General features: G+C 38.8%; 2 protein-coding genes across 3 annotated transcripts in view; one reads left to right on the forward strand and one right to left on the reverse strand.

The window, feature by feature from the left end:
• The first annotated feature begins 2,600 nt into the window (after positions 1–2,600).
• On the forward strand, positions 2,601–9,086 carry LOC102596521 (extensin-2-like). Of its 2 annotated transcripts, none has more exons than XM_015304029.1 (5): positions 2,601–2,936; positions 3,033–5,326; positions 6,352–8,158; positions 8,194–8,599; positions 8,689–9,086. In XM_015304029.1, exons 1-4 carry the CDS (start codon positions 2,743–2,745, stop codon positions 8,558–8,560), a joined length of 4,662 nt encoding a protein of 1,553 aa, XP_015159515.1. In that variant the 5' UTR covers positions 2,601–2,742; the 3' UTR covers positions 8,561–8,599; positions 8,689–9,086. The 2 variants fall into 2 exon arrangements, with proteins under 2 accessions (XP_015159515.1, XP_015159517.1); XM_015304031.1 differs by having other exon boundaries at positions 6,352–7,560; positions 8,172–8,599.
• A 3,424-nt stretch (positions 9,087–12,510) lies between these two features.
• LOC102597829 (vesicle transport protein GOT1B) overlaps positions 12,511–14,120 on the reverse strand; it is a 5,291-nt gene continuing 3,681 nt past the window's right edge. Inside the window, exons 5-7 of the mRNA XM_006364608.2 lie at positions 13,851–13,948; positions 13,670–13,745; positions 12,511–12,828 (exon numbers count right to left, since the gene is read on the reverse strand). Of these exons, the coding sequence (XP_006364670.1) occupies positions 12,805–12,828; positions 13,670–13,745; positions 13,851–13,948 (198 nt within the window). The 3' untranslated portion in view covers positions 12,511–12,804. The remainder of the gene's footprint in view (positions 12,829–13,669; positions 13,746–13,850; positions 13,949–14,120) is intronic.

Below are 14,120 nucleotides of genomic sequence, written 5' to 3' on the forward strand. Positions count from 1 at the left end.
GTTTAAAAGTAGAGATAATATTAGTATATATAGTAGTGATGTATGACTAATAAGGTAGTTTATCCTAATTTTTTTGTATTGAAGGATTGCTTGCGAATAATAATTCTCACAATGATATATATTATATACATATGAGTGGGGAGTGGGGACTTGCTTTAATTTGGAACGTAAGAAACTAAGAGTTTATTTTATTTTATTTATTTTTGTTTGAAAACGATGGAACAACAAAATGGTAATTGGTAGGCATAAAATGCACTTCTGGTTACCTCTTTCTATCGTGTTAATAAATTGTTGTATGTCACGTGTTTCTTTGCTTTTTGACACTTAGATCCACATGCACTTGATCCTAGCTCATCATTGATATCACATGCACCTTCAAAAATTATACTCATATCATTACATTACATTACACTCAATATATAACGAAAAGAAAACTATATATATACAATAACAAAGTCTTCCATTATGGAGGAGTAGTGGGATCTGATCACAAAGGCGCATATATAATTCTTGATTAAATAATTTGATTTTAAAAAAAATGATAATCCTTGAAAATAGATGTGGATCTAGAATCAAATTTACGAAATTTATTACTTTCAGTTTGAACTATACAATATGCATGAAAATAAAATAAACGTACATATTACCTATTGGAAGAGAAAGAGTACGTTATCGACTCAGTCAACTTCTCCCAAATTACAACTCAAGTCTGTCTAATTTCGTTATTTTAATACATATTAATTTTAGTTTTACAAGGACGTATATTTAAATAATAATTAAAACGTACCATGTCTTTTTTTTTTGCAGATTGTGTTATCCCTGTTGCAAACATATATTTTTAATTAAAGGAAGATTTTTTTTATATAGAAGAAGGAAATTTAATTTCTGAAAGGAAAGTTTCATCGGTTTACAGATCACTTAAACAATTTGTAAAAAAAGTGGCGTAACGGTTTATAAGCAAAGTAAAGTCAACTAATTAGTAATTAATTAAGTATATATATTAAAATAATGTTGGCTTGTAAATTTTGAATTAGTAGAAGTAGGTTATACCAAGTCATTCTCTTTCTGATACAAAATACAAAAATGAAAAATAAAATAAACAATTTATTTATGTATGCACTAATAAAGAAACATGAATAAAAGGAACTTTCAGATTACATAATAAACGCGGTATTGTAATTTTTGAATTAGTAGTAGTGCATACCAAGTCTCTTTAAACAAGTTATAATAATATAATTTCTTGCATTGAATATTGAACATATATATACGGGAATATTATTTTTTAAGTTATCTCTCAAGTGAACAAAATGCTTCTCTAATTAATATAATAATGAAGAAACATTAATATAAATAATCTTTTCTAATTTTATTTATTATTTATCATGTATATATATGTAGGAAATCGGTGAGAGAGTTCCATTTGGGATTCTTGAGATGTTTTAATGTCAAACTAAATGTCCTATTCAAAGGTTTCTTGTGGACTATTTCCAGTTGGCAAACAAATAAATTTTCTATTGCCATCAACATTCAACACACCATACACTCCGATATCACACCGGCTTATTTTCAAGAAAATATTTTTGTTTTTGTTTACATCAAAACAAATAATTTGACCGTTAAGTTGCAAATCAGTAAACTGAATTAATGTATGCATATCACATATTATATATGCCTTAACTTGAATGAGTTTCAAATGTTATTATTGCCTAAAAATCTGAAAGATCTATTGTTTAGTTTATTCAATATTTACCATATCTTAACATTAATATAAAGGTGAAGGTGGTGTATTTTAACTTTAATGTGTTTAACCATTTGCGGTCGCACGTGCATTGGCTATATAGAAGATTCTTGTGTTGGCTTTTGATGAGAGAATTTAACTTTAATTTCTCTATGAAGATAAAAAATTAGTCACATGAATAAGTAATGCTTTACCATGTTGTGGTGTGGAAGAGTGAGACTTTTCATCTTTAACCAGACGTTTCGGGTTTGAGTTATGTGTTTAGAGAAAATGCTATTAGGAATCCATCTCTGAATGGCCCTGCCATCTGAAATTTGAATTTAGTTGGAACTCTAAGAAAACCCAAAAAAATTTAAAAAGTAAGGCTCATTATTAATCCCTTTGAACACGAAATTGGAAAATATATCCAAATTAAAGGCAACTCTACCAACCTTTATCTCATAGGATACCCCAACCCCACCACGGCGGCTAGGAAAATAGAAGACAACAATAAAGACCAAACTGTATGATCTCATTAGTAATAGAGGCAAACCCATACAAATTATTAAGTACGTACTCTAATATATTGAAAATTGAAAAATAAAGTTGAAACAAGATTTTTTCCCCCCCATTATTACATAATAATTAATTGTGTTGTATTCTTTTTGTAAATAAATCTATGTAGCAGGTAGCCACTTGTTAGACAATGGAAAATTCATAGTGATGGAATTTTATTTTTTTTAAAATAAAAATTGAGTAAGTCCAGCTGTATAGAGTTCATTTTTGAAAAGTCTTTATTCTCACAATCAGACAAATTGAATTGGTGGCAATTGACAGCTCCACATTAACGACTGATAGTGTTACTATAAATATTTTGCCCATTGCTTCTCATTTAGCCATCACTTGTCTAACAAAACCACTACTTCTCTTCCTCCTCCTCCTTTCTGGCTCTTCCAAAGAGTCTTGAACATTAATTCATCTATAGCCACATTTGAGGAACTGGTGGTGCAATTTCCCTGCTAGCAATGAGGCTTCTCGCTGGCGGCCCCGGCCGGGGTCGTCATTATTTGCCACATATCTTAGTGGCATTGTTGGCCATTTTGGCTGTTGTTGATATTGTTTCTGCTGACCCTTACATATATGCATCTCCACCTCCACCTTATGAGTACAAGTCCCCACCACCTCCTTCTCCCTCTCCACCACCACCATACGTGTACAAGTCCCCACCACCTCCATCACCCTCTCCTCCACCACCATACTTGTACAAGTCCCCGCCACCTCCACCACCTCCTCCACCACCACCATACGTGTACAAGTCCCCACCACCTCCATCACCCTCTCCTCCACCACCATACTTGTACAAGTCCCCGCCACCTCCACCACCTCCTCCACCACCACCATACGTGTACAAGTCCCCACCACCTCCATCACCCTCTCCTCCACCACCATACTTGTACAAGTCCCCGCCACCTCCACCACCTCCTCCACCACCACCATACGTGTACAAGTCCCCACCACCTCCATCACCCTCTCCTCCACCACCATACTTGTACAAGTCCCCGCCACCTCCACCACCTCCTCCACCACCACCATACGTGTACAAGTCCCCACCACCTCCATCACCCTCTCCTCCACCACCATACTTGTACAAGTCCCCGCCACCTCCACCACCTCCTCCACCACCACCATACGTGTACAAGTCCCCACCACCTCCATCACCCTCTCCTCCACCACCATACTTGTACAAGTCCCCGCCACCTCCACCACCTCCTCCACCACCACCATACGTGTACAAGTCCCCACCACCTCCATCACCCTCTCCTCCACCACCATACTTGTACAAGTCCCCGCCACCTCCACCACCTCCTCCACCACCACCATACGTGTACAAGTCCCCACCACCTCCATCACCCTCTCCTCCACCACCATACTTGTACAAGTCCCCGCCACCTCCACCACCTCCTCCACCACCACCATACGTGTACAAGTCCCCACCACCTCCATCACCCTCTCCTCCACCACCATACTTGTACAAGTCCCCGCCACCTCCACCACCTCCTCCACCACCACCATACGTGTACAAGTCCCCACCACCTCCATCACCCTCTCCTCCACCACCATACTTGTACAAGTCCCCGCCACCTCCACCACCTCCTCCACCACCACCATACGTGTACAAGTCCCCACCACCTCCATCACCCTCTCCTCCACCACCATACTTGTACAAGTCCCCGCCACCTCCACCACCTCCTCCACCACCACCATACGTGTACAAGTCCCCACCACCTCCATCACCCTCTCCTCCACCACCATACTTGTACAAGTCCCCGCCACCTCCACCACCTCCTCCACCACCACCATACGTGTACAAGTCCCCACCACCTCCATCACCCTCTCCTCCACCACCATACTTGTACAAGTCCCCGCCACCTCCACCACCTCCTCCACCACCACCATACGTGTACAAGTCCCCACCACCTCCATCACCCTCTCCTCCACCACCATACTTGTACAAGTCCCCGCCACCTCCACCACCTCCTCCACCACCACCATACGTGTACAAGTCCCCACCACCTCCATCACCCTCTCCTCCACCACCATACTTGTACAAGTCCCCGCCACCTCCACCACCTCCTCCACCACCACCATACGTGTACAAGTCCCCACCACCTCCATCACCCTCTCCTCCACCACCATACTTGTACAAGTCCCCGCCACCTCCATCACCTTCTCCACCACCACCATACGTGTACAAGTCCCCACCACCTCCTTCACCATCTCCACCACCACCATACTACTACAAGTCCCCACCACCTCCTTCACCGTCTCCACCACCACCATACTACTACAAGTCTCCACCACCTCCATCACCATCTCCTCCACCACCTTACTACTATAAATCACCTCCTCCACCCTCACCATCGCCTCCTCCACCATATTACTACAAGTCCCCACCACCTCCATCACCTTCACCACCACCACCTTACTACTACAAGTCCCCTCCACCACCTGATCCCTCACCACCACCACCTTACTACTATAAGTCTCCACCTCCACCTTCACCATCACCACCTCCACCTTATTACTACAAGTCTCCTCCACCACCTTCACCATCACCTCCACCACCATACTACTATTCTTCCCCACCACCACCAAAGAAATCACCTCCTCCACCATACTACTACTCTTCTCCTCCACCACCCAAGAAGTCACCTCCACCTCCATACTACTACAGCTCTCCACCACCACCAGTTAAGTCTCCTCCTCCACCATACTATTACTCCTCACCACCACCACCCAAGAAGTCACCACCACCACCATACTACTACTCCTCGCCACCACCACCCAAGAAGTCACCTCCTCCACCATACTACTACAGTTCTCCACCACCACCAGTTAAGTCACCACCACCCCCATACTACTACTCTTCCCCTCCACCACCAGTTAAGTCACCTCCTTCACCATACTACTACACTTCCCCTCCACCACCTACTTCTTACTATCCTCCTCATCATCCCTTGATCGTTAAGGTTGTCGGAAAAGTCTATTGCTACAGATGCTATGACTGGAAATACCCAAAGAAATCCCATGACAAGAAGCACCTCAAAGGTATTACTACTCACCTCTAACACACATTTTCTCTAATTACATTATCTTTTGTTCATAAATAACTATATTCAGTAAGATCTTTATTTGTGTATATATTAATTATTCTCTTTGCTCGAAATTAATGTGTCTTGCTGATCTTGGGATCTCCCCTGCTTAATAACATACCATACATGATACATGCTTGAATTTGAAGGCACCACCTTATTCATTCATGAAATGCATTTAGAGACTTAAATTTTATTTAACATGTGTCAATCAACATTCTTCTATATTTATTGTGAAAGTGAAGGACTATTAATACTTGTTCCTCAAAATGAAAGTGATATTTAAGCAAAATCTTGTATAGAGAGTTAATTATAAGGTTGAGTTCTTAAATTATACTACTTAGTATATTTATCCTAAGTATGTGGTTCTCCTTACTTTAAAGAATTAGCTCAAAATACGAAAACTCTTTGTTATATTAATTATATTCCCCTGCATAAAGATGAGAAAGAAAAGAAAGTTGATGAATGCACTAAATATATTTGTTAAACAATGCTTTAAAACCATTGGAGGAGTTTTTTGCAACCGAATATATCATGAGAAAACATCAAAAGTATAAGTAAGAAAACATTGTCACTTAATTATGCTTGCCATACAAAAAGCAAACCTGAGATATATTGTGCAATTATTTGTGGTATCATATACTATGATTTTCTTTTACATGATTGTGCAATTATTTGTGGTACAATAATAATAATAAAAATAAAATTTCGTGGAAATAAAAAAAAGGTTAAAAAACAGAGTGGTGCCAAACAGAGTCTTCATTGGCTCACTAACAGGAGTAATTGAAGACAGATGGATAGATTCTTGACTTTTGAATTACTTATTAGATAAAGAGGAAAAAAACATGAGTCAGTGGATAATGAACTTTTAATCATGTGATGGAACACAAAGTTGGTTATTGTAGCTAGTGGGCAAAATAAGCTTAACATATGTCTATATGACTCAATTATTAAGTAGTAACTAATTTTCACATGGTATAGGTGCTGTTGTTGAGGTAACATGCAAGGTTGGTGACAAGAAAATCAAGAGCTATGGTACCACTAAGATTAATGGAAAGTATAGCATCACTGTTGAAGGATTTGATTATGCCAAATATGGAGCAGATGCATGCAAGGCTAAACTCCACAAAGCACCAAAGGATTCAAAATGTAACATCCCCACAGATCTTCATTGGGGCATCAAGGGTGCTAACCTCAAAGTGAAGTCAAAGAATCATTATGAAGTTGTGCTCTCTGCTAAACCATTTGCTTATGCTCCAAAAACTCCATATGAAGAATGCATGAAGCCTAAGCCAACCCCAACTCCTTACTACTACAAATCTCCTCCACCACCATCACCAAAATACGTGTACAAGTCCCCACCTCCTCCATCCCCCAAGTACGTGTACAAGTCACCACCACCTCCATCACCAAAGTACGTGTACAAGTCACCACCACCTCCATCACCAAAGTACGTGTACAAGTCACCACCACCTCCATCACCAAAGTACGTGTACAAGTCACCACCTCCTCCGTCACCTAAATACGTGTACAAATCACCACCACCTCCATCACCAAAGTACGTGTACAAGTCACCACCTCCTCCATCACCTAAATACGTATACAAGTCACCACCGCCTCCATCACCAAAGTACGTGTACAAGTCACCACCTCCTCCATCACCTAAATACGTGTACAAGTCACCACCACCTCCATCACCGAAGTACGTGTACAAATCACCACCTCCTCCATCACCTAAATACGTGTACAAGTCACCACCACCTCCATCACCGAAGTACGTGTACAAATCACCACCTCCTCCATCACCTAAATACGTGTACAAGTCTCCACCACCTCCCTCACCTAAGTACGTCTACAAGTCCCCACCACCACCATCACCTAAGTACGTCTACAAGTCCCCACCACCACCACCATACTATTACAAGTCTCCTCCACCACCATCTCCATCACCACCACCTCCATACTACTACAAATCTCCTCCACCACCATCACCATCACCTCCACCTCCCTACTATTACAAGTCTCCACCACCACCATCGCCATCTCCTCCTCCACCATACTATTACAAGTCTCCTCCACCACCATCTCCATCACCCCCACCTCCCTACTATTACAAGTCTCCTCCTCCACCATCACCATCTCCTCCTCCACCATACTACTACAAGTCTCCACCACCACCAGACCCATCTCCTCCACCACCATACTATTACAAATCTCCTCCACCACCATCTCCATCACCGCCACCTCCATACTACTACAAATCTCCTCCACCACCATCTCCATCACCTCCACCTCCTTACTACTACAAGTCTCCTCCACCACCATCGCCATCTCCTCCTCCACCATACTACTACAAATCCCCACCACCACCTTCCCCATCTCCTCCTCCACCATACTACTACAAATCCCCACCACCACCTTCCCCATCTCCTCCTCCACCATACTACTACAAATCCCCACCACCACCTTCCCCATCTCCTCCTCCACCATACTACTACAAATCCCCACCACCACCTTCCCCATCTCCTCCTCCACCATACTACTACAAATCCCCACCACCACCTTCCCCATCTCCTCCTCCACCATACTACTACAAATCCCCACCACCACCATCCCCATCACCTCCACCTCCCTACTACTACAAATCACCACCCCCACCATCTCCATCTCCTCCTCCACCATACTACTACAAGTCTCCACCACCACCTTCCCCATCTCCTCCTCCACCATACTACTACAAATCCCCACCACCACCTTCCCCATCTCCTCCTCCACCATACTACTACAAATCCCCACCACCACCCCACCACCATACTACTACAAGTCTCCTCCACCACCATCGCCATCACCCCCACCTCCATACTACTACAAATCACCACCACCACCATCCCCGTCACCTCCACCTCCCTACTACTACAAGTCTCCTCCACCACCATCGCCATCTCCTCCTCCACCATACTACTACAAGTCCCCACCACCACCATCACCGTCTCCTCCTCCACCATACTACTACAAATCACCACCACCCCCATCTCCATCACCACCACCTCCCTACTACTACCACTCTCCTCCTCCACCTGTGAAGTCTCCTCCTCCTCCATACTACTACAGCTCACCTCCCCCACCCGTAAAATCACCTCCCCCTCCAGTATACATCTACGGTTCTCCACCACCACCAGTCCACTACTAAGCAGTTCGAAAAGCTTGGCCATTTTCCACAACCACTCAAGTAAGTTGAATTATACTTTAAAATGTCCTTGTTAATTTTACCTAAGATAAAGGTCTGTAGCTAATTATTATAAATATATTGTTTTGCAGATTTCAGTTTCAGTCACAAAATAAGTGATGGGTTCTTGAGGAGAAGATTAAGAGTTCCATGGTCAAATGCAATTAATAAGAAGTTCAACTTTGCAATTGAGAGGTTGATTCCTAGTGACTTGGACCACTTTACTTCTACTTCTCTGGTTTCCTTATTACACATTGTTCTCTGTGTGTCTTCACGTACGTGGAAAGTGGCTTCGACAGCTTAGTTGGAAATAGTAATTATACATCTAGTGTACAATTTCATATGTTGCTTCGTTATAGTAATTTATTATTATTATTATTATGTATAGGCTTTGCAATTTGATTCGTTTGCTCTTAATTATTGTTGGCTGTCTCCTAGTGCCTACTTGTGCTTTTGTGCACCAAATCAATAAAGAGATGATTTTTGTTCACTTTGGTTTTATTTTATACTCTTTCCATTCTAATTTTTCTCTTTACCTGAAAAAGATCGATAAAGAATGGAGAATATCAATACAATCCTCATGATAATTAGTATATATAGATTCTTCCTCTTGATAGCATGTGATGATAATTAATCTATTCTTTTAAAAATATATATTTCTCTTTCATCATTTCCCAAAAACCTCAGAAAAAATAAATATGTAAGAAAGGAAAGACGGTGAATGAAGTAGACAATATATACTCATATATAACATTAGTTGGTTTCTAATTTTCCTTTTAGGATAGGCTTTTTTTCCTTATCTAATTTTTCCTTTTACAGAAATGATAATCACTTATTGACATATAATTCTTGTGGCATTTTTTTTTTTTAACACAAATCTCATAGTGTAGTGTTATTAGCTAATTACATCATATTCTTAATCTTTTCCAAATTACAAAAAATTCTTAAATTTGGTGGAATTCGGATACATCTTAAAATGTCTCGTGTATTGTGTCTCAGTTTCGAATACATCTCTCAACGTTCCGATACATTGCATCTCGATTTTAGATACATCACTCAACATCCTACTGATATCTATTTTCGACTTTTTTTCAAATACTATTTTCTTTTAAAAATATCATAATTTTAGGTTGAAAATGCCTAGTTGGTGTCGTTCTCGTTTGGCATTAACATTTTCTCAAGTTAGTCACTGTATATAGCTAGCTAGCTTTGTTTGGGTTCGTTGCTAATTGCTTTTGGTTGCTGGTCCCAAACCCAAAGGCCAAAACACATATCACATGCCACATTGAAAAAGTATATAACCCTACATTATGATTTATGAATTGACGAGTAGCAGCCTCTTTGTCCTCAATAATTGGAATTTTTTATACTTATTTTTATGCATGAAAAATTAATATAAGGATCCATTTACAAATTGAAATTTTGACGTATACACTACGTCAGCAAGGCATGGAGATTTAATTAACATTTACTACTTTGTATTATATCGACCTAATACATATAAATGAATTCATTTTTGTCATATATTAGTAATTATTAAAGTATGTCTCAATCATAGAATGACAAAATATCTATGCATGTGCTTGAGATCGTGTATCCACTAACAACTAATTACATGTTGTCCTCTTCTAAACTATATATACTGTAGTTAATTTGAATGGTTAAATCGATCAATATGAAAATAAAATATTTAATTAATTAGAATATAATGCATCAATAGAGTTGACGAGAGGGAGTTGCTTGGATGGTAAACACCCCTCACTTTTAACTCGAAGATTGCGAGTTCGAGTCACCAAGGGGAGCAAAAGGTGGAAGCTAGGGAGGGTAAAAAAAAATGCATCAAATTTATATTTATATAATAAGTTGGTGGCAAACATCAATGCCAAGATGTGATAGGTTTGACTAGCACTAATATTGTGTACATGTGAGTTATATACAGATTGAAACAAATTACTACATAGCAATTGATATTTCTTTGTTATATAAAAACATTTTTTAGATGTTTCCATTCCCCCTTTAACTTTTTGTCTCATTGTTTCCTTTATAATAGCCGCCTGCCAACTCACTGTATTATTGATTCACATATAGTCAAAAGCATCTCGACTATTACTTTAACTCAACTGCTCCTTTAATTTGGTCACTTGTGGCTGCTGGACTGTACTACTTCTATCACTTTAAATTTGGAAAATTGACAGTTGGATCTATCACAAGGTAACATGTGGAGATTGAAGATAGATTGATCAATCGAACCTATGATATTAGCTTGCATGGTTCCGGAATTATAAGAATGGAATGTATCAGTGTAACTGTTCCTCAAGAATCTAAGATCCTTTCATATTTTGATTCTTTAGTGAAAATTCCGACTCTGTCAATATCAGTTGTCAATCATTGTATTGTTCACTATAATATGCATGTCCCCATGTATACAAATTAGATTGTTACTTTAACTCACCAAATTAGGTGTAGACATAATTATGGTTTTTCGGCCTTTTCTAATCAACTTCTAGTCCTTTTTTATTACAGTAATTAACTAATTAATAATTAATACATGATTGAATAGAAGATTGATGACGAAATTCCAGAAATAAGCAATACTCTACTATTAGTGGGATTATAATGTGCTACTTGTTGTATTAACTCATTTGTTTGTTATAATAAAAAGATATCAATCCAAAAGATGAACAATAATGATCTAGGCCTACTTTTAATCTTTTTCTTCTTTAATAATTTGAAAGAAAAGAACAAAGGGGTACTGGTCACTCTATATAATGGTCCTAATATATATATATATTCTATAATGACCCGACCCGAACAAGTGGTAAATATACAAGAAGCACATAATAGCAAATAGTAGGGACAAGACTGCATAGTTGTAGGACGCTAGAGAAATAATCATTAGGAACAAAAGTAGTAGCTTAGCTAGTTGGTTAATTATTATAATCACAGTTGTGTGTTATCATGCATCATCCAATTCACACCAAACTTCAAGTGATATTTTGTTGAGGAATGTTCGGACCAAATTAAATAATAATACTCTATCGAGTTGATTAACTATTTTTTAAATTGTTATCACATTCTAAACTATTCAAACAAAGAAGAGAAAATAGCTTAGCTAAGGACATCTTTTAGAGAGGAGGAAGACTAATCGCCATCCATCAGATACTCATTTGAAATCTTTAATTTTTCTGGTTAATTAATAATGTGAGATATAAGTAGTTGTCGGACTAATGATGCACAAAGTGACAAATTAAATGCCCCCATAGTAATAATCAATTATTATACATACCGTGGAAAATGGAGTTGTAAGATCAACATCCCTTCAAGGCTTTTGACTATATATATAGATAAAAGAGGTCCCATCATTATGAGCGATCTGAGGACAAAATCCTCCTCCTCATTTTTTAGTTTCACTATCAAATAAATATCTTTAATATTGTGGTTACAGGTAATAATATTTGATGAGATTGCAGGCAACCAATAACGTGATTGACTAATAAGCTAAATATATAGGATAAAATATGACTTTTAAAGTTTAACTCTAAATATAGAATATGACATTCTTTTGGGAAAAGAAGAGATACTCCCTCCGCTTCATTGTACGACTTGATACGGTGGACTAAAGATGTGGATAGCAACACAAGAATAAAAAGTAGCATTCTTTCTAAGACAAACTAACAATAATAATAAAAATAAAAACAAAAAGAAAATTGCATGATCTGATATCATGGGTTTTGATATTTGGTTATGTCTGAAGGGAATATAGGGCAGTTGTTAGAGATACAAGTTTGGACTTATTATGATCATAATCTTTTTTTCTTGAACAGTACCAAGTAAAATCCTCTCTTATATATACTGAGGCAGTATGACATATGCTAACACCATTGTTTCACTGACTCATTAAGAATGACAAAATATCAACATCTGAAAAACCTGCAATCCTCTTCTCAACCAAATATGTCAAAAAGTTTTTCCTTAGAAATGGCATAGGAAACAGGAGACAGTATAAGAAAACTTGAGAACAAGAATTGCTAGTTAAGAACTAATGCTTGTCATAATACTAATCTACAGATATAATATAATATACATTTGAAGATATCAAGGTGACAACAATCTGCATTACATGACAAACAACTTTGATGCATCCTAGCTAGCTCAGTATATTCTTCCTCCTTTTCAAACAGGATAACTGGAGTAGACAAATCAATCAGTCAGCTACGAAAGCGGTCAAGAAGCTGAAAACAAAGGGGAAGATGTTAGAACCTAGCATGATACATTTGATACAAAAACTGAAACATATATCTGTTAAAATAAATGCTGCTGTCAATCATCTAAACCTTTTTCTTTCCCCAAGTTACACCATAATGGCCACTTCTTAGCCATGGCCCAGATCAAAGATCCATTACCTTTCTTGTTCTTATAGATATATAAAATTTTTGCCCCTCTTGAGTTCTAATACATACATGACTCGGATTTATAAAGTGAGGTTTGCTGGAAGGTTTAAGGCACTACATAACACCAACGTAATGGCTTTAATAAGTTTCTATTCCCAAAGAGTAGACTATGACATAAATTTGACCGTAACCAAAAAGTGGCGCCCTATGGTATGCCATTTAACCATTATCAAATGTGAGTTTAAAAAATATGGCCATTTATCTGATAAAACCAGGAACCTTGAGCACAAATTAATCATATAGGAGCGCGATTTGCACAACCCAAAGCATTGAGGACAAAATTGCAACTTCAGACGACCATTAAGGACCACAAAATAACTTCCATTCTAACAACCTCAAAAGAACCAACAATGAGAAGCACAAAAACCAAAGAAACATGACCGTAGGCAAAATGAAAATCAGGCATGCCTCTGTACAATATTTAACACAACCAATCAAGGGACAAAGCCCACTTCCCTCGTTTTGGGTAAAAACTTCAACCCCATGTATCAGTTTAATTAGATGCCTTTTAAAAGGAAAAAATGGCTTGAAGGAGCTGCAGAAGCTTTAAATACCCTTCCATCTCCAATGAAGCCATATTTAGCCAGCCACTAATTTGAGATAGACATAAGTATTAACTCACCAGAGCAGGATACTGCAGAATCCATCCAAATACAGGAATCTGGAAAAGAAAAACCTTGATGGATGGCCAGAAACAACTGCAGGGAAAAGATCAGTGTCAAAAACTTCTGTTACTCAAGGAAAGACAAATGAGAAGAGAAATATGAGAAAACTTGTCCGGTAACTATCCAAAAGGTGCTCACCCGAAGAGAATAATGCATCCATATATTTCCACAATGATACCCACAACTGGCCAGCGAACGAATATGAGAAAGAGCCCAAGCATAAATGATATTGTGCCCTGGAGTAAAAGAGAAAAAGGACCTAAGATGAAAACTGAAGTGATGCAACTTGTTTAGTTTCAGTCAAAGAAAGATATTGAATAAAGAAACATTTATGTCTTAAGCAAGGTAGACCATCACACGTCAGAGCCCCTCACCCCCCCCCCCCCCCCCCCCCCCCCCCCCCCCCCC

Source organism: Solanum tuberosum, unplaced genomic scaffold (assembly GCF_000226075.1).
Source record: "Solanum tuberosum cultivar DM 1-3 516 R44 unplaced genomic scaffold, SolTub_3.0 scf00496, whole genome shotgun sequence".
In the NCBI taxonomy this organism is placed as follows: domain Eukaryota; kingdom Viridiplantae; phylum Streptophyta; class Magnoliopsida; order Solanales; family Solanaceae; genus Solanum; species Solanum tuberosum.

Coding starts and splice junctions, on each gene's coding strand:
- LOC102596521 (XM_015304029.1), top strand. CDS start 2,743: ATGAGGCTTCTCGCTGGCGGCCCCGGCCGGGGTCGTCATTATTTGCCA. Junction 5,327..6,351: donor TGACAAGAAGCACCTCAAAG/GTATTACTACTC, acceptor CACATGGTATAG/GTGCTGTTGTTGAGGTAACA. Junction 8,159..8,193: donor CCTCCACCATACTACTACAA/ATCCCCACCACC, acceptor ATACTACTACAA/GTCTCCTCCACCACCATCGC.